This window comes from Camelus dromedarius, chromosome 4 (assembly GCF_036321535.1).
Source record: "Camelus dromedarius isolate mCamDro1 chromosome 4, mCamDro1.pat, whole genome shotgun sequence".
In the NCBI taxonomy this organism is placed as follows: domain Eukaryota; kingdom Metazoa; phylum Chordata; class Mammalia; order Artiodactyla; family Camelidae; genus Camelus; species Camelus dromedarius.
Window position 1 is genome coordinate 65,087,284 of NC_087439.1, and position 21,432 is coordinate 65,108,715.

General features: G+C 39.4%; 1 protein-coding gene across 13 annotated transcripts in view; it reads right to left on the reverse strand.

The window, feature by feature from the left end:
• UNC80 (unc-80 homolog, NALCN channel complex subunit) overlaps window positions 1-21,432 on the reverse strand; it is a 190,501-nt gene that overhangs the window by 138,676 nt on the left and 30,393 nt on the right. For 7 of the 13 annotated variants that reach the window (XM_064485007.1, XM_064485012.1, XM_064485015.1 and 4 more), the window contains exons 9-17: window positions 20,654-20,788; window positions 18,413-18,629; window positions 17,562-17,738; window positions 16,262-16,530; window positions 14,870-15,238; window positions 9,743-9,889; window positions 5,287-5,434; window positions 2,687-2,835; window positions 372-538 (exon numbers count right to left, since the gene is read on the reverse strand). In XM_064485007.1, coding sequence (XP_064341077.1) covers window positions 372-538; window positions 2,687-2,835; window positions 5,287-5,434; window positions 9,743-9,889; window positions 14,870-15,238; window positions 16,262-16,530; window positions 17,562-17,738; window positions 18,413-18,629; window positions 20,654-20,788 — 1,778 coding nt within the window. The remainder of the gene's footprint in view (window positions 1-371; window positions 539-2,686; window positions 2,836-5,286; window positions 5,435-9,742; window positions 9,890-14,869; window positions 15,239-16,261; window positions 16,531-17,561; window positions 17,739-18,412; window positions 18,630-20,653; window positions 20,789-21,432) is intronic. The other 6 variants (XM_064485013.1, XM_031451865.2, XM_031451862.2 and 3 more) reach the window with 3 other exon arrangements.

Below are 21,432 nucleotides of genomic sequence, written 5' to 3' on the forward strand. Positions count from 1 at the left end.
CAGGATGATAGGGTAACAGTAATTGATTTTCCTTTCCGGGCAAGAATGTAAGTTATCTAGAGAAGGGTCAAAACACAGGTAACATTTTACCATATAATTAAGAGCTATGAAGTGAGGTTCAAGTGTATAAAAGTTTGAAATCAACTGAGCTTGGATTCATACAGAGGCAGAATTTATTTGATAGCAAACTCATTCCTTTTCTAAGCTGCAGCTGAGCCACCACCAGCAGCAATACTGCTTATACAAGAGAGTTGCACCATCCCTGCACTGGAGTTACACACCATGTTGGGAACTCCACGGACAGTGCAACAGAAGATTATATTCTACAGACACAGGCAAACCCTAATATTCAGAGAGCTCAAGCTTCCAACCTTTTACCGCCTACAGGCTTAGATTCCACTTCATTCTCCTCCACCTTCTTCCCTGGTGCCAACTTCTCGGCACTGTCAAGCAGAGCACTGAGGGCCACTCTCCTGAAGACATTCCCATGTGCCTCTTTGATGAACTGGACCAGCTGACGGATATCACAATACAGTCCCTGTTTGGAAGCAAGACGGAAAGTGTGGGAAAAGGAAGATCGTTATGTGATTAAATAGTTTTCACAGGAAGAAGGGGAGAAGATAATTCCTTGGACTTAGATGAGCATTGGAGTCGTAAAAAGAAGACAAAGTACTACAGTGAAACTGATGGTATACTGCCCCTCTGTACCTATAGTAACATTACCAAGACCCTTGCCTGTCATCCTCAGTATCAAAAAGAATGGTTACCAAGCTTCATATTCAGAAAGTTGGCTGTATCATTAGATAGATATCAATTTACACTTTTAACCACTGAATTCCCAAGTTTTTAATTTCTCTCTTAACTGTGACTTCTAAAGAGATGCCTGCAAAAAAAAAAAGGCAATTAGACTAGAGATTTCAGTTGCTGTTGAGCTTCTCCACAATTTCTCTATCTTTGTGATAAAATATGCTAACTCCTCTAGACACTCCTAACAGAGCCTGATATTCAAGGATGATGCATTTTGCTGCACAGATTTAACAAATAATATGTATGTTGCAGCCCACTTGAACATGAACTTGACTATGGACTTAAGATGATACAGTGCTATTAAAACAATTACATTGGTGATTCAACATTTAATAATATATGCAGGACTTTCTAAAAAGATATTAAACTTTTCACTCAGCATATTCCCCTCTCTCTTCTCTCTTTAAGAAGGCAGATACTATATTCTTTGTCTTAAAAAAGTTCATGACAAAGCAGAACACAGAAACCTAAGAAACATTTACCTTACAGCTTTGGGTTTCAAAACTGAAGACCACAGAGACAATTATGCCCATGACCTTCAGAAAAGCAGAAGGAAGGGTCAGTAAGGAAAGCACAGAGACTGTCCTTTGGGTCCTGTGGGAAGCAAGGCCCTATGCCCTCACTCTGCTATTCAGTAGCTCCTCCGTGGAAGGCAAGGCCCCAAAAAGCAAGGGTTCCAAATGCACCGGAGTGTCCATCCCTCAGCAGCAGAGAGTATTACGTGAACTAACATGAGTGGGCTGATGACTGAAACCCATGAAGCCTCACCAGGCCCTGGGTCCTACCTAAGACTTGGGGATCTTTGCATCACTCCATGAAGTAGGGGAGACCCAAGAATGACTGAGCTTCAACCTCCAGCCATTCTGGTGGAATGCGGGTTCGAAGTCAAATTTAAGTTGATTTAAAGAAAACTAAGAAATAAATTATTTCTTCTATACATGAATTTGTAGGCTAAGACTTACGTGAGCTCGTGTATACTACAGTCAACTTGTCAAATTACTTCCTGCCAGGAGCAAATTGAACCCATGGATGGTACTCAAGTTATTCTCAAGCTCCAAGAACCTTGCTGGGATGGCTTCAACAATTAGCAAAATTACTTTCAGTTTGGGTGTTTGTTCTATTTATCTCAAGTTAAGTGAATACATAGTTTCATTGGTTTAGAATAGCTTAAAATAATTTCTCTGACTTAAGTAGCTTGGCAGATAGTGACCATATGTGTAAATGGGCTGATTTCTGCATAGGACTCATAATATCTAACAGAGTGGTAAGATAGGGAAATGTTGCTTTACTCACTGAAGAGACCTGAATTCATCTAGTCATGTCAGATATATCAGTCTCAATTTATGTTTTAGTATCCCAAATCACAATCTCCTTGGTAGCAATTAAGCGCTAACTTTTTACAGGCTGGCTCTCTCCGCTTGTGGCTTCAGTGGTTTAATTAACATAATCTTTTGTGAAGAGTAGCTAAAAAAGTACATTGTTCAATTTAAAAAAGACAAAATCAATTTTAGCAGCATATTTGCATTAATTTTTAAAGTAAGTATATGGTTTTAGAAAAAAAGCTTGGCATAACATCCTTTACTATTTCATGAGCCAACAAGCTGGGCTCTAGCACCTTCTTTCTGAAAGGCTCAAAGAACCTTGCAGCTATTTTTACCAATGACCACAAAACCTCTGAGATGGAAGACATAAGCCAATTTGCAGGTAACATAACAAGTAACAGGGAGGAGAAACGTGTTGCTGAGTTTCCACTGTGAGTTACTGGTGACACTGGGAAAATTGATATTTTAACTTTAAAGTTTTAGACTTCAACTTGTCCTTCTCCGGGCCATGGAATGAGAGCAAGAACTCCTGTGGGAAGAAGAGGGGAGCTTCTCACCAGATTCTCAGGGCTGTGCAATTCATGTGTCGTTGAAGCGCAGCGTGTGATGAGGGATTTAAACATGGCACTGACAATAATGCCTTCCACATTTTGGGCTGTGGATTTGTTGTCCACTGTGGTGAAGTTGTTTCCAAACCCAGCCTTGTCTGGAATGCAAAGGCATCAATGAAAGGCAGTATTTCCATTCAGCTACACAGTTTAAAGTACTGGTCACTCAGGAATTAGTGAAGGGCTACACAAAATACAGAAGCAGAGGATACAGAACCAGATACCCCTGGTTTGATAATCTCTATGAAGACTTGGAGATAACTCATTGTCTCCATCAGAGTCTTTACTATGACATATTTCATCACTTTGTGGAGTGTTTTAATTGATATATCTTAGCAACAAAAAGAGAATCAACTGTTGACCCTAAGAAAGTCTTTTAAACCTAAGTAGTTTTTAAATAGGTGATCACTTAAAAAAAAAAGATCTACTAAGTGGTCTCTCAGTGGAGACAGACTTAATTTGATACAACCTTTTCGGTGGTGAAGAATGATGATTTCTTAGCGCAAATTGTTCAGTCGGTGGGAAGTAGAATAAGGTGGGATGGACCAGGTGAGATGGGCAGTGGGAGGGAAGAGATGGGGAGGGACCCTGCAGGGGAATTCACACCAGCACCACCAGAAACAAAAAGAAGACTGAGTCTGGCCAAGAGCTGCACAGGACTTCCAGCAGCTTCTTGCTTCCAGAGACTCCACGGGCATATGGATAGGAAAAAATCTACAACTCCCTTGGAGCTACTACCTTCTAACTCATCCACATGTGAAATGCCAGTGAATTGAGGTCATCACCCTATGTGGCATTTTATACCAGTTTTTCACATTTCAACGGGTACATTAGGTATTTTGTGGCCTCGCCAGAGTATTTCTCATAGCTTGCGAGCCACCTGTAGACTGTAGAGGTGGGGTATGTGCAGCTCCAAGACTGATCAGTCAGGGACATGTGTCTGCCTGGCTGATACACTGTGAACCATTTTAACTTCTCAAAAATCCCAGGAGGAATTCATCACTTTAAAGTAACATACTTTATATAAGTATGACTCAATCACTATGTTGTACACCAGAAAATAACACAACATTGTAAATCAACTACTTCAATAATAAAAGGAAGAAGAAGGAAGAGGAGGAGAAGAAGGAGAAGAAGAGGAAGAAGAGGAAGAGGGGTAAGATGAGGAGAAGGAAGAAGGAGAAGAGGAAGGAGAAGAAGAGGAAGGAGAAGAGGAAGGGGAAGGAGAAGACGACGACGACAACGACGACGACGAAGAAGGAGGAAACATACTTTATTACCAACCTCTCACTGTCTGTTTCAGTGGGTCAGAGGTTATCTTTAGATTAACATTACAGAAAGAAATCTTTTAGCCTCTGTTCATAGTTTCTATATCAAATAGGTTAAAAAACAGAAAGAAATAGTTTGTAATAAAAAATTGCTCTTGCAGCATCTGAACTACATGCTTACTTACTTCATTGTTTTTTAAATTTGCTATATGCTTGGCTGAAAACAACTTTAATAACATAGATTATTTCAGGGATTCTAGAGGGGGACAATAAAGCCTGGGATACAAACAGAAAAGCTGTTTCTAAATCCATGAAATAAGTCTCCATTAAAAATTTATTTTGTTTATTATTATTATTTTTAATGGAGGTACTAGGGATTGAACCCAGCACCTCATGCATGCTAAGCATGCCCTCTACCACTGAGCTATACCTTCCCCCCTCCATTAAAAATTAATCAACTACTATCACACATACTAAATAAATAATAAACACCTATACAAAAAAGTTATTTTATCCCAGACTCTCAACAAAAATACATATTTTACTTAACTCAGGCTTCAGGCATCAGCTTAATTTCATTACTGCATTTACATTTAAGTGATATTGAAGGTGATAATTTATTGTGGATGTAATTTGTGTTCACTGGTCTCCCCCTATAATATAGGTCTTTTCACTAGAGTTTTCTTAAAGTCATAAAAGCTAAAAAGCTATAAAACAGTTTATGAGCCTATCTCTAGATTCCTTTGCCCAACTAAAAAAAAATTCAGTACATGTGTATGTGTGTGTATATATATATATATATATATATATATATATATCAAAATTATATTACTACTATGTTTAGTCTTTTTTTCCCCTTTCCTGTTTTATTTTGTGAAAAAAGTCACCAAGCACGATTTCTGGCTCATAGAAGGTCCTCATTTCATATTTGTTGAACTAATCAGCATATTCCCTTGTTCCTTCATCTCTGCCTCAGTAGTCGTACAGAGGTCACGTGAGAGAGAGGAGTGTAAGGACCAAGGGGCTGCAGGTGAGGATGCCAGAGCTTTACCAAATTCCCCTCTGCTGAGCTAAGCTGTCCTTAGAAAGACTCCAAAATGTGTCATCAAAGATGATGTGCAAGCTTTTCATGTTTATATTTTATTACACACAAGTGCACACACAAACACAGAAATAGCTTTTCCTCTCAACTCTATCTCCACAAATTTCGGGTGTCTCTGAAACGCTACCTGCTTCACTTCTCACAGCAACTCCTCCTAAACTCAGTGCAGTTTTACTTACTGTCAGTGACTGGTTCCATACAAAATCCTAGCAAAGCATGCAAGAAGTCCACTACATTATTGAGAGAGTCCTTGTTCACATAGTCCCTCATGGTTTGTCGGAACTGCATCTTATCTAGCTTGTATAACTTAGTGAGGCAGTTCTGGGCCTGCAAGGAAGGAAGAAAAGTGAAGAAGTCACAGGTACCAGCTTAAGCTAGGGATACCACTGGTATGAGACCAAAGCCTTCAGAAGACAAAGGCTTCAGTCTATCCCTGCCGAATGGTGCCCGCCACCCCTGCCAGCCCCTCTTATCTGAGGATGAAGTAGCAGAGGGGGCTGAGCAGTATGAGGGAGATTACTTTGAGAAGGGCTGTTCCTCAGGAAAAACCCAAAGCTAAGGTCTAACACTGTCCCAGAATTAGCTCAGTATTTTCGCCAAGATCAAGATTTTAAGACCTCAATGAAAAAACTCCAAGTGTAAAATTTAGGTAGCTGACAGGACTGGTTAACAAAGTTTAGAAAACCTCAAAGGCTCTGTGTCAAGGGAAGAAGCAAGCCACTCCCTTGCTCGGCTATTCTGAATTGAAGTAGATTTTATGGATGTTGTGGGGAGTAAGTAGGAAGTGCTTATCCGGAGTCCTCCTACGTGGCCAGGAGGGAAAGACTCTTGAAACGTGAAAGAGGTATAAAATAAAGGCAAGTCTAGCTTGTTTATTTATGTGTCTGCATTTGAACGTGGAAGTTTGGTATTTAAATAGAAGTTGGCCTCAAGAATATGAAAAACAATTGACCATTGTCTAGGCCCTGATACTCAAAAAAATACTTCTTAGGATCCACCAAATAATTTTGCCATCTTGTAACCAGATAGGGTAGGGTGTCCCTGGAGAAAGAGAGCTAGGCATGGCTTTCTTGACCTAAGAGAAGTCATTTTTGGCCTAAGCCATTCTGTGATTTAAGCCTGGCCACAAAGCTTGCCCTGGAATAGGCCTCAGTAATTAATGACCTTAAGGGAACAAAAGAATGCAGAAACAAAGGACTGTTACCAGGCAAGAGAAGTAACAATAGGAAAGACAGTATATCAGTTGTAAAGACTCCCCATTTGGTTTGATAGCAAAGATTAGCCTGAAGCGCTCACCACCAGATCATCAGGAACCTGAGGGATGATGACGTAGACCTTTACTGACCCTAATGACTTCAATCAACTAAAGTTTGAACTCTGTCCACTGCCTAAGCCCTTTCATGAATACGCATGTACCTTTAGTTTAAAACTTCCCTAATTTTGCTGTTAGGGAGACACTGCTTTGGGAAAGATCCCCAGTGTTCTCCTTACTTGCTACAAGTAATAAATCCTTCTGTTTCCTGTGCTTTGGCTTGGTTGTATCTTTTGGCTCTATACCTACCAAGAGGCAAACCCAGTTTTTGGGAAACAATCTGGCAAAGAGAAAGGGAATAATCCCCACCATCAGAACAAATAAAATCACAGTCATTGACTGCAGATGGCCACATACAAAATGCCCTGATACTGTTAGGGAGGCTTATGGGTCCTCTCTTACCACTGAGAGAAAAATAAAATTTGTGCAGTGCTTTGCTGTTTAAAACATATTTTTTGTGTGTAAGTGCATAGCAACATTCAACTTCCACACCTCTGTGATTTGAAGAGTATCCTTCTATCAGTGGAGGAAACTGAGGCTCAAAGACGTTAAGGACTTTGTCCAAGTTGATACACCACATTTCACAGCAGAGCCAAAAGTAGAAGTCAAGGTCTTGCTTCCTCACAGTGGTTATTTCTCCTATGATAGAGTCAAATAATGTTTGCTGGGGAAAATGTGTTTAGAGACCATCCACTTCCAAAAAGGATTTAAGATGGCAGATACTGAGATTAGTTGGTATGTACAGAAGATAAGATCTGCCTAAAAAAGAAAATCCTTAACAATGGAATGAACTGGGGAAATGATAAGAGAGGACTCTGGATTGAGGGGAAAAAAGCAAAAGATCAAGAAGGGCGAAGTGGCTGGATGAGGACAATCTTAACCAAGGAATTTGGAGCAACCAGGTATAAGCATGGGAGTCAGGTCAGGGAAAGCAATCCCTGAGAACTGGGTGGCCCAGAAGAAAATTTAAATTATATCACCATTTTGACAAGTCAAAGCCCAGAGAAAGAGTCTTAGGAATTTTGAGAGGAAGAGAAAGGTTATAAAAGTCTGAAACTTGTAATGAGCAATGGACTTCTCAGTGTGACCTTGCTTTAGTCTCTCCATCTGTATCACAGTCAGGTGGACTGATTTTTTTTTTCTCCCTCATTTTCCCTTTACGGGGTCCTGGAAGATTGGGAAATTAGGTGTTTTTATTCCAGAGAGGTTTCTGGTTGCTATGTTTCAAGCAAGCTTCCCCCTTCCCTTATAAAATAAATGCTACTTGCTATAAAATGAAGTTTGTAAAGTACTTATTCTTCTCTATAAAATACACCAAAAAGGCAGAGTTTCAGATCTACTCTTTAGAGGCTATTAGAATGTCTGAATGAGTTCAATGGGAAGTTTAAGCAAGAAGCAGAAAATCAAACCATAAGTATTTTGATTTTGAATGAATATTATAAACTTCTTCAAGAGATATAAAGAGAGAATTCCTTTCAGTAATTTGGGACTACCAGCTAATGATTAGTTTATTCTAAGAAACACATGCCGGTATTGCTAGGCACTTTGATGAATATCATTACAATAAATAATAATTGATTTCTAAAAAAAAAAATAAAAGTACAGAGTACCTGATCTGATGGAGGTAAGAAATATTCTTAATATTTTAAAAGTGAAGTCATTTCTGAAAATCCAATGCCAGAGAAATCTGGAAACATCTAGCTTCTTGAATTAGACTTTCCCAGGGAAAACTTCTCAAATTTATACCTCTTGGACAATGCGTCTACTAAGCGTGGATAAGTAAATATAGTCCCTATAATGAGTGCTAAACTGGGCTACTGGAGAATGGAGGTATTGCCATGTAAAGCAACAAAGTTGAGAAGGCAGGTAGAAAACTGGACGTTCTGAGTGAGTAATGTTCAGTACTCTTGAGAGAAGACAGTATGGTGACAAAGCGGTAGCAACAGCCCCTCAAGTGGCTTCTGATCCAATTAGCCCTACTTTCTCCAAGTCTAGAAAGACAAGTTCTGATGTCAGAGCCAGTTTACACCTCCAGCTAAAGCATGACACTTCTTTTTATATTCTGATGTTTCATTTCATGGAATCAGTCTTCTGCATGAGGAGTGATGTGGTTTTAGCCTTGAAGGGAATTATTCATACTGTGCTAGAATTAAAAATCAAAGGTCAAAAATCACATACACAAGTGCAAAGATGGGGGCAACATCAGCTTTTATTGCCTTACTCATGATTACCTTGATTATTTAAAATTTTTGGCCTCAAAATCTAGACCTTGGCCAAAATGTCAAGTTTCAGAATTTAGATGTTAATTACTGTGAAAATAACCCCCATATATATAATAAACAAATACAATACAATATAACAGAATACAAAAGAGTGAGTGATATATAGATAGGTAGGTAGATGATAGATTAAGAAAGAAACTCAACATGCTAATACTGTGTGAACATTTCATGACAAAACCTAATACCAAGGAAAAACAGGCTGGGGTTAGATTTTGACATGATCCTAAAACTCTGCTAAGATATGTCAAAGGGCTTCCTGGTCTTAAATTTGCATCAAACCCTTACTTTTAAGAAAATATTTTCTTATGATTTCAGTTCAAATGTATGCATGAGGCAACTGTTCCAGCTCGGACTTGTTGTGGAGGTGGGTTATTGCTCAGGTTTGTAGGGAAAAGCAGTCGGGAGTGGAGGCATATGAAAATGAGATGGAATTACATTTCCATGTTCCATCACAGAATTAGGCTAAGCGCAGAGTTTCAAGTTTCACACAGTTCAAAGGCATATGATCTCAGATAGTTAGTAGTTAAGGTTCATTGTCAAACAAAGTAGCCAGAAAATGACTGGCTACTTTTGCAGTCCTGTTTTGTCCCAATAAGGGCCATTTTCCATATCTAAAAACAACAAACTAAGTCCTAAAATTTGATTCCCCTTTTCTAATATAAGATATTCTTCTATAGTACCCCAGACAGGTGATTAAAAAGTCATCTGTCACAGACCATCAGAAGCTTGCTAAATGCACTCATCTTTGCAATGTTCTTTCAAACTATAATTCACATGTTCCAATTATACACCCTTTTACCAACTGGGCGTTGGCCTGCCCTGAGCAGGAGGTAGAAGTGGTTTCCCAATTAAATTTTCCCAGGCCTGGGTTTTAGATATCTTGAGATATTTGTGGGAATCCTCCCACCTTATGATGCATTAAGTACCCCTACAAAATACAATATTTTTCCGGGAACACTGACCCTCATTGTCAAAGGACTCATTCCTAATTTGGAGGGAGGGAAGAGGAAGAGGAAATGGAATCTACTTTAATTCTCTTACATTCTCCCGGAATACCTGGTGTCTCAGACGATCCCCAGAGAGCCCTCGGTGTCCTTCTCCGCAACCATAGGCACATCCCAAAGACTTCACTATTTTGATGAGCATGGTTAGGGCAAGCCTATGGTTGCTTACAGGTGTACTTTCATCCTAGTATCCACAAACGAGAAACAAAGAGGATTCTGTTTACTTAAGTCACTAAGGTTCTTTTGCTACTAAGATTCTATTTTATTATTAAACCAAGTACATATGTTGTAGAGTGAGCCCCTGCAATTTGTGAAGGAGAACTGTCAAGGGTCCAACAAGCAAGCTAACTTTTCAAAAATCTAGAATGAGACTTACAAGAAAGAAAAACGTTTATGCATTCTGAACACCCTCTAGTGCTAAAGGAAACAAACGTAGTCGTCTTTATTAGAAGACATGCTTTCACATCCTTGACAGACTATCAGAATAACTGCCTAGAGGGAGGCAGGGCAGACTATTGGTGATGAAGGCAAATGGCTTTTTCCAGAAACTATCCTCATCAGCAGGCTTCTGATAACACACCAGCCAAGGATTACTGTTAAATTTGTGGAACTGATCCAAGTCAGAAACTTTGAAATTTCTGACATTTTCAAAAGATTTTTCTAATTTTACACTTTCACTATATTGTAATACTCATGCAGCAGCAAGGTGAGAATATTAAAAAAAAAAACTTGTAAATATTAAGCACGATTCTTCCTTTGAGGCTAAATAGGAAGCCTCCTGAGATGAATTATGAAAACTGCTACCATCCTCTCTCTTGCCTCATTTAATCCTTGGTCTTTGTGGAGAACACAGCTTCCAGAAAAATGAGCTTCCTTGAATTATTTCCAACGAAGAAGGAAGCTGTTGCTAAGGAATGACGCAGATCCCAGTGTGGAAGTCCTACTAACTTCGAGAAGCTTCAGCCTTCCTCAGTCCTTCTAGCTACTTTCTGCACAGGCACCATGGACCTGAGATTCCAGCTGTTCCTTAATTGCACATGATGTTAGATAAATTAACTAATCTCTTTATGCTTTCGTTTTCTCACCTGTGAACTGAGGCGCCTAATAGCTTCCCTTCTTTCTTTATCGATTTACAGTGCCAAACAAATGAAATAATGAGTAAGAATTGCTCTGTAAATTGTGAGGGGCTTTTCCACGCTCAGGTGGATACACAAACTTTGGGGCTACCCACATAGAAAGAGTATCCAGATGTGGGTAGGGCGTGAAAGGGACGGGAGTTATCTAGACATTGTGTGCTGTTCACTATGTGATAGGGTAGGCTCTCTGCTCCCCTAATGTTATGTAATTGGTCCTCCTTTTCTAACCAAAAGCGCATGTAGTGGATGTAATGTTGGACTCCAGAGATGCCCTCTTTAGAACTGAATATTCATTCTCTGAGCTGCTAGAAGTACTGATGGCTGATAGCTCTCGGCTGATAGTTCTCTCCAGGCACTGCCTTACCTCATGAGACCTGCCTTGCCCCAGGGTATGCTCTCTTCCTAGAAACAGTCTGCCTCCAATGGCAGGTCAAGGGCATAAAAAGGATGGGGGGGTGTGGTATAAAGGTGGGCTCCCTTACTTTACCTGGGGATTTCTCTGAAGAGACAACCCAGCTCCGGAGCTCCCCATGTGATGGACTAAAGTCTCTGTTACAACGACATTGCAGTTCGACTTCTCTGCCCCTTTTATACTTCGCAGATACTGATCCTGAGTGGACACCCTAGGAAACCTCCTGCCACACCTCTCCTGTCTGAGTCTGTTTCTTGGGAATTTGACAGCTCTGATGGTTGAAAATTGAAGACTCGAACATACACACACACACACACACACACACACATATACATACATACCAATTCAGAAATGTTTTAGTTTAAATTCAAATCTTAGCTCCACAACCTTGGGCAAATTATTTAATCACTCTGTGCCCTACACAATAAGAATCATAAAAAATACCCATTTCATAGAGTTTGTGAGGCAACACATGTAAGGCACGTGTAATAATAACAAAAACAATGTTAATTATTTCTAGGTGTAGGACACTGCTAACATTTGGGGCAACTTTGTGCATATGAGAAGAGGCACTCCTCCAGGTGGATAAATTAGGAGGTGAGCCCTCTTAGCAGAGGCAGCACTTGGGTGAAGAGCTCGGTGAGCAGGGCTTGGCCTGGAGCTTAGTCCTGACTGACCCCCTTAGCACAAGCCCTTGGCAGAGCAGAGCACACACAGCCAAGGGAGTACTGCCTCGGAAAGTCACCCTGACTAAGGGCTGATTTAGAAGATTGGTTTACATACAATTAGAAGTTATTACATGTTACTTTGAAAAAAAATTCCTAGCTTCAAAAGCTTTTCTTTCTTTCTTTTCTTTTCTTATCTTTCTTTTTTTTTAAAATTTCATCAGGTCTTTTGAGGGGAAGGGGGATTAGGTTTATTTATTTATTTATTAACTGGGGATTGAAACCAGGACCTCATGCATGCTAAGCACACACTCTACCACTGAGCTATACCCTCCCCACTCCAATAAGTTTTTGTAAATATCTATTTGTATTTCTTTGGACCTTCAGATGTCCTTTGGATTTATGTCTCATAGCAGACATTCAGAAAGATGTATCAAGCTACAGACGGAAATCGGGAGAGCTATTAAATAACATTTCAAGCTCTCAGTACCAGTGAGTGGCAAATATAGAAACAGAAATTAGATCTTCCCTTCTGAACTAATCAATCCCCCATGCTTCTGGTATTACTAGATTACAAAATTAGATAAACCTTCTGATTTCACTGAAAAGACAGATGGGTTTGAGGCAAAACAGACTTGTGTGAATCACAAGCACAATGTACTTGACCTACGGTAAGGTATGATTTTATAAATTCTCTGTATTACAAAGAGTAATATTCTGCAGAACTAACCAAAAAACATTTATATCTTGGTGGCTGTTTTGGATAACATATAATCTGACTTTTTAGAAATCCCATCCTAATTAAAAGTGATAGTTTTGGTCAAACTTATATTACCAAGTTTCTAGTATAATATCTAGATTTTAAATAGGCAAGGGACTTGCAGTTCTTTAATAAGAAATTAGATAAAAATACTACTTGGGTGAAATTTTAGAACTAAAAACAAAAGCAAAACAGAAACAAAGTAAAATAAAATACTAATAATGAACTTCAGAGATTCTCAGTATAAACAAAAAATCCCTCATCAACTTAGGGATAAAAGCTTATCAAAATTTCACAACTTTTATTCTTGTCTATTTTTCCTTGAATATTATGACATGATGACATAGCAGTATCTATTTTCTCTTTGAGTGGCCAGGCTAGATTGACAGGTAAGAAAAATTGAACGTTAAGAATCTCATGATTTGTTGTGTTTACAAATTTGGTCCTTAAAACTTGTATTTGTTTGCTAATTCCTACATAACTGCTGAAGGAATAATTTATTAGATCTTAGGATCCAAGATCAAATCCATTGTGATCTATATCATCATTTAGATAATTTTAATCTACGGTGAGATCTGAGGATCCTTGGATTGTCCTCAGTGATGTTTAGGAAGGTAAGAAGTTGGGAACCTTAAGAACCAGAAGATTCTGTTAGAATTGAAAAACATATATATGATCAAGGCAGGAGAAGAAATCCTAAAAAAGAGGGTAGGTTTAGGAATGCAAGAATATTGGGGCAGGAATAACTAGATCAGAGTCCACAATACTAAGAAAAAATAAGAGTAGACAATGAGAGGCAGACACACAGATGATAAATGCACATTAAACATGCATCAAGTAGAACTGGAAAGAGATAGAGAAAAAATATATAAAAGAGGAAGGAGCACTGCAACACTTATTCAGATGTAAAAAACCTGATATCCTGCAAGAAAATAACAATTTACTCTTTAGATAGTATGTAGGTGGTAGAACTCTGCACGGTGAAATCTTATGCTTATAAACACTTGACTTGATGTGTAGATTGTCACCTGTTCAAGATTCAAATCTCTTGTTGATTTCAATTTCTTAATAGCATTTTCCAACTCAAACCCCAAACTGAAATCAGCATAAATTATATGAATTTAAGCTGTGTTAATTCTTATTTAAAATTCAAATTAAAAGAGAAAACTGATTCTTGATGTTAAGTGCTGAGATCATAAATCAGGTTTTCAAGTCAAAGGAAATTAAATTCAAGAACAGTCAGTAACAAGAAAGCTAAAGACACCTGGATGTGACATACTGTGACATAGAGGAGCAAGGCTCATCTTCCAAACCAAGACCAACAAACCAACCAACTACACAGAACATCTTCCCTTCTTTCCCCTTAACTGTGATTAAAGTAGGCTGCCTAAACATGCGTTCCTTAAGTCAAGAGAAAGGACTTTATTTAATTTTCTTTGTGGAAAAATTATACTGCTTATTATGGACTAAATGTTTGCCGCCTCCAAATTCACATGTTGAAGCCCTAACATCTAGTGCGATGGTATTTGGAGACATGGCCTTCAGAGAAAAAATTATGGTTAGATGAGGTCATGAGAGGGGAGCCCTACAAGATGATTTGTGCCCTTATGAGAGGAGACACTGGGGAGTCTGTTCTCTTTCTCTGTGCACAAAGCAAAAAGAGGTCACATGAGCACACAGCAAAATGGCAGCCACCTACAAGCCAAGAGAAGAGGCCTCAGAATGAAATCTACCTTTCTGGCACCTTGATATTGGACTTCTCAGCCTCCATAACTGTGAGAAATAAATTTCTGTAGCTTAAGCCACCCAATCTATGGTATTTTGTGCTGGCAGCCTGAGAAGGCTACAACACTGCTCAACTGGGTCAGACCCCGAAAGTCTTGAGAATGAGGCTGTTCTTGGTGGCAGACTAAGAATTATGGCCATGTACTGTATCTGAGATATTCTCCTGCAGAATTAACAAAGCCAGGGAATTAATTCTAACATTACTTGGACGGCCATGGCTTTTGAATTCAGGATACAGTTTCATCTGTTTTTCACTCATGCCTGCTGAGAACCTAATGAAGAGATTTCTAGACTTTTTCACTCTACTGACTAATTGCTATTCTGAGTCAACAAATTGCCAGCAAGCAAGAATTGGAAAGAAATCAGGAGTAACATTTCATGAGGACACAAAACATGGTTGTCATACCTTCTCTTGGTTCTTATCACTCTTCTCATAGGGGCCACCTCCACCTCCTCCACCTCCTCCTCCGTCACCTCCTCCACCTCCTCCATCACCACCTCCTCCTTCTTCTCCTCCACCATCTCCAGCTCCACTAACTGAAGGGCCCCCAAATCCACAAGCAGAACTTCCAGATACTCCTTTGAACTGGAAAGTTCCCTCACTTGGTCTTTTTTCCACAGTCCCATTTTCCTTATTTTCACTCTTCTTTCTGTTCTTTTCTACACAGGGCACCACGCCAAGTTGAAGCAAGCATTCCACAATGTTTAGCGCCACATCACAGATGCGAGAACTGATATCATGGTTCAGGACGAGATAAACAGCCTTCAGAACCACCTGGGAGAAGACAAAAATAAACCGGGGGTGATTAAGGGACTTGAATTAACCTCTTCCTAAATAGATTCAGTTATTCTGTTTAATGCATTTCCTTTAGGCTGTTCTAGGCACTTAAACATAAATAATTCAGGTAATTTTCAGATATTTTATTAAGTTGCATTGGAATCATGTGTATGTGCTTAATATAGAAGAATTAAAAATGTATGTGTGTTATCTCACTTAAGTACTCTAAAACTTGCCATGATATAGACACTTTATGGGGACAATAAAGCTTAACAAATTAATAGGAAAGAAATTATTTGCCCAAATGGAAACTTGCTCAACTGATTTTTAAAATCAAAGTGTTTTAATGCTCTGCCTTTCACTTTCCACCAACACATGATGAAGAAAAATGACCTCCTTATGGACACACATAATAGAAGAACATTTACGCATGAGCAATTGCATCATTATTTACATTTCAATTTTAAATGCAAAATATTTGCATGTTTAAATTATGTCTTTTATTGATTCTAGTAGTTTAAATTATTTGCTGAGCCAACTTCCCTGAGGTGAAATTACAAAACTTTGTGAAATATAATTGTAAAATATAACAACCCTTTCATTTGCTAATAACCATAATCAAGACAGGCATTCTTGAGAATGCAGGTTTAAATGTTTTATTGGACTTCTATTCATTTCCTCCTGCTATACCGTGGGTTTAGAGTCCTGCTGCTTTTATAACAAAAGAAAATAAACAGAATTTTTTACTCCCATTCTAGATAGAAAAAAGGGACTTAGCAAGCACACACACACACTTGTATATATCTACTATCAGGATATAAAAATATTGAGATCAGAAAAAAAGAAAAGATGAATCTAAGATGTGGGTACATTTATGAAATTTTTTTACATGAGTAGATTTTTCATTTAACTGCTCAACATTTCTAAGAATTTATATGCCCATTTTACCCAACATTGTAAAAACTGGCCCAGAGATTCAATATCTTCCAAGCTTCAGTAAGACAAAATCTTGCTCCTTACAGAAAGATCGAGCATGCCATTCTTGTGGACAAAGTTATTGGTCCCATCAATGTGTTCTGTGTCTTCCAAGTAGCTGTAGTTTATGCAGGAGTCTGTGAGGCTTCGAGGCAGGTTTGCACATGCCAGGGGTTCGTGTGGCATCTCCGGGATAGGCACCTGGTTGCAGAGCTTCCTCATATGCTCACTGAAAAAGTCTGCATAGCCTACGTTGAATGACGCCAATGTGGTATTGAAGGTTGCAACTGTGATGGTGGAGATCTGGGATCGTACTAAAAAAGGAAAGCAATGTCTTGGTTTTCCCCATATTAACCTAAGACATCATGTCAGACAGTTATACTATCATTTAAATCATGACCAAATCACCACTGTAGCATTAACAGATATTTGACTGATAGTCTCAGAGCTATTCTCAACTTTGATGGAAATGATTAAGGTGTTAAGTCATGTAATACATGATAAATAATGACAGTTATAGAAAACATGAATACTTAACCAACTTCCTTAAGACACAGGCTAACATTTTTTGTCTAACAGGTGCACTTTACCCACTGTTAGATGACAGACCCTACTGATATAGTTAAACTAGTTTAGCTAAAGTATTTCCTCACAAGTTTGTAACTGCTAAAATATTTGGTTTTATCTAGTATGTTTAGGCAACAGCAAACAAGAAAGGTTCTTTTTCTCCTTTGCTTAAGAGTAATGGAACATAAATTTGTGGTGGTAACTAACAGACGTTATCAAATACTTGAAATACAATCCAGGGAAAAGAGGGACTAAATTCATGCTCATAGGTTAAGAGCACAGAGTAAGAACCCATCTTGGATTCCATCCAGAAACACATTTGCTCCACATAAAGCACCAAATATCAGCTGTCTGAAAAGGAGATCGGTGGTTTTAGAAGGCAGAGACAAGGTGGACAAGCCCTTCAGAGGTATGTCATAGAGGTCCTCTAAGTCGCTCCTAGCCCTGTAGGTCTATGCTCTTTTGGAAACAAATATGGGATGGGGGGTATAGCCCCATGGTAGAGTGCATGCTTAGCAGCATGAAGTCCTGGGTTCAATCCCCAGTACCTCCATTAAAACAAAAACAAATATGAATGGCTTGCCCTGGCTTTCTCTCTAAAAGCTATGGTGTTCATAGTGTGCTATCCAACAGCTCTTGCTACTAAGGAAATCTTAAGAATGGCTCACAAGGAGATTACAAAGCAACATAATACACAGATGGAGTTTTCAAAAAGCACAGGAGCCAGGTTACAATGAAAATGGAACATGGAGTAAAAACAGGAAACAGGAAAAGGAACCTGAACTCCCGCCTGCCAGGGCCGCCTCCGACCCACCTTCCTTGACGGTGTTTTCTCCGTGGCTGTTGGAGTGGTCTGGCACGTCACTCACCAGCGTGTGATGAGAGTGGGAGTGCCTGGCGCTCAGGCTCTCCATCTCAGTGGCCGCGTCCGAACTGCCCCGCCGGGTGAACTTCCCTGAGATGGACAAGAGCACCACAAGAGGGTTTGAAAATCTGAAAGATGCTCTGATGAGGTCTTGTCAGTCCAAAGGACAGCCATGAGAGTGAGGGGATGTCAGGAAGTACGTGAGGTACAGCCGACTAGCAGGAATTGAACTCGCCTTGGGAATGTTCTGGGTCAAGATGATGGATGAAGCTGCCTGTGATAAGGTCAGCCCTAATCTAAGCCAAATGTCAGAAACCATCTGTTAGGCCCTGGCCAGCTGTCAGCTCTTGACTTCAAGCTGGCCTTCTTAATGTGACATTCAGAAAGAAAGAAAGAAAAAAGCTCCTTTTTCTTTTCTTTACATCTTCCTTTTTTAATATCTAAGTTAGAAAAGTCTGCCCTTGGATTCACAATGAAAGTTAATGCACAGAACCCTCTGAGGCCATGTTTCCACATCTAGGATGATCCAAGAAATAGGTCCATGACCTGTCTAATTACACAGGATTCTTGCATAATTCAATTACCTGCATTTCTTTTGCTATGAAAGAGACAGCATAATTTTGGGTCTGGGGAGCCTACATGTGGGCCCAAACTTCTTGACTAAACTGTTTAAGAAAGACCCAGATTTCCCCGGGAGACCTAGATCCAGAGTTCCAAACAGGTCACTGAAGCTCTGCCCTATTTTGGGAAGTCCTGGTGGTCACCTAAAATGGTGGTTTGCCAGCCTCCTTTTTCAATGCCTCGCCTGTCTTCTCCGAGCCCAGAGAAACTTCCAAAGGAGAATGTGCTGCGGGTGGGGGACACATCCAGGTGGTCCTCGTGGAGCAGGAATGGCACTCCCATTCTGCGGGGCCGCCTCTTCCCCGTGTGGTGGAACGGGATGGAGCCTTTTCTCTCTCTGTCTTCTTTGCGGCTCTTGAACTACAAGGATGAGAGATGAGGGGTCGGGCACAGGGCAGAGGCAAGGTTACAGTTTGCTTCCCAAAGGGCTCCATGATCTGGAGTAAAACACAGGAAACGTTCCAGGAAAGGGAGAGCCAGAAAGTCACCAAATATCATCCAATTTCCACAGTGTGTCAAAAGAATGAAAGAAACTGAGCAAAAGCTAATGTATTTCCTGGCTTTTTCTGCTGGGTTGGGTTTGAGGAGTGATTCTCAAAGTGTGGTCCCTGGACCAGCAGCAGCAGTGCCTGGGAAATTGTCAGAGATGCAGATTCTCAGATTCATCCCCAGCCACACTGGATCAGAAACTCAGAAGGGGGAGGCCCAGCAATGTGTGTTTTAACAAGCCCTGCAGGTGATTCTGATGCATGGTAAAACATGAGAGCCCCTGAGTTAGAGTCTAGAATTCCAAAGTCACCGCTTGGACCAGCCAATCTTTCTCTGTTCCATTTTTTCAAGACTAAGATCCATTGTTTCAGTCAGACAAAAACCAATGTGTGCCTCTGTTCATAAGGGGAGGCAAAGAAGATACAGAGCATGCATTGGTACAAATCTATTATTCCTACCAGTTAAATAAGTTCAAATCCAGTATAACTAAGAGTTTAGAAATTGCTTGGAAAGCTTTTATAATATATCAATGTCTGGGCCTAGCCTTTAGCAATTCTGACTTAATGGGTCTGGGGTCAGACCTGGGCATCTGAATTTTTGAAAGTTCTGCAGAGATTCTCATGTGCAGTCAGTACTGAAAGCCTCTTTTACCCCTACTGATTGACGTTTTTAGAAGAACTATGGCCATTGCCCATTACTGCATCATCAACAAAGGTAGCAACACTCCGAGCTCATAGATGGGGTCATAATTCTGTGTTCTTCACTGAAATTAACCAGTCATTTTGAAAAGAGAAAAATAGGCTACCACATATATATTATTCTACACATGTTATTTTCTATTTGATCAGCTCTAATTACTTATAAAAAGGACAGGTGAAATGTAGAGTCTTAGAACATGGACTATCTAGTTAGAAGGCCTAGTTTTGAGTTTGGACTCAACCTTTTGAAAACTACCTAAAGTTTCCAAGGTTCAGTTTCATTTCTTTTCTTTTCTTCCTTCCTTTTTTTTTTTTTTTAAAGAATAATAACATTTATTGAGTACTTGCCAAGTGCCAGGCACAGTAAAGACTTTACATATATTATCTCACTTAATCTCTTAACCTTTCAAGATTAAGTGTATTACGCACTCATTTATAGATGAAGAAAATTGTATCATTTGGCCGGTATCACATGGGTAGAAAGTGGCAGGGCTGGAATTTGAACCCTGATCAACTGACTCCCACCTCAGTTTTATTTGCACGAAGACTACACCTTTTAATTTCCTACCTTTAGTGTTCTAGCCCCTTATGAATGCTCAATAAATGTTTGTTGAATGGAAACCTACATTGCCACTCACAAAAAGAAGAGATGGGAGTAAACCTAGTGGTCAGTTATAAGGAGCTACTACTTTATTAACAAAGCTTGGTTTGCTTGTTGTCTTTAAAACACAGATGACTTCAAGAATAAATGCTCTATGATGATCCCATCACTCTAAGAACTTCAGTAAGATACAGTTTCTTAGGTCCAAATGGTGAAGAATAAAAATCTCGTTGGATTAAATAAGAATTATTTCTATAAAGGGCTTGGTAAAACGAGATGAATTATACAAATATAAGTTACCATCACTGCTACCACAACCATCTCCATTATCGCATTACTAAAAGCATTTTACACATATCATCAGGACTGAGCTGTGTAACAACTCTGTATAACGTGTAGAATGTTAAGCCCTCATTTAAACATCTGCACAAGGTCATACTGCAAGCCAGTGTTGTAATTGGGAGCAGACCTCTTCCGAGGTCTCTTTCCCATCCCACCCCACTCTGCAGCACGATCAGAAGCATCTCATGCCCCACTGCTTTGTTTTGTTTTTTTCAATTACCAGCACGTCAAAGGACATAAGTGGTTCTACTCACCTTCTTAAAAATGTTCATGCCAAGGTCTGAAGAAAGATCTGGGACTGCAGGCCTACGCAGATTGGTCAACGAAACCTTGGAAAAAGCCTCGGGGCTGAGAGATTTTTCCTCTTCATTACACTTCATAGTGAGATCCTTAACAGACAACGAAGGTAGATTCATGATCAAGGACTTGGGGCTTTATATCTAAATACTTTTCTTATTGAGATCTCATATTTTTAATAGGGATATGCATACTGTTTTGATATCTATGAAGTTAACTTGTGTGTCCAAACTTTCAGAACCCAAAAGCTACTACTGAGGAGGTGTATTTCATATTAATTGCAACTTTTATTTGGACTTTTCAACAGTGAGACCACAAAGTTCCAGATTTAGGAAAGCTAAGAAAATCAGGAGGGAGTAGGTATCTCTTCACTTTTTATTTTAAAAAAAATGTTTTTCCATTTAATGATTCTCCAAAGGAGATATTCACCGTGTGCAGAATAATCTATTACTAAAACAGAGCATAATTCCTTTTCATTCTGAGATTCCTCCTCTTTATTTTCAGAACATGCAGATGTTTTTCCAGGCACAGCCAATTCACACGTAAGTAAACCCAAACAACTGGAACACACGCAAAATCATATTTTTCTCTGCATATTCAACATGTGGTATTCATGAGGAAGAGAAGAAGAACAAATGTTCAAGCTGGTAACAGGACTTTCATTTATCAAAAAGTGATATTTCTGGGGGATGTTATCACATATGCACACATTTAGTTTATTCCTCCAAACATCTAA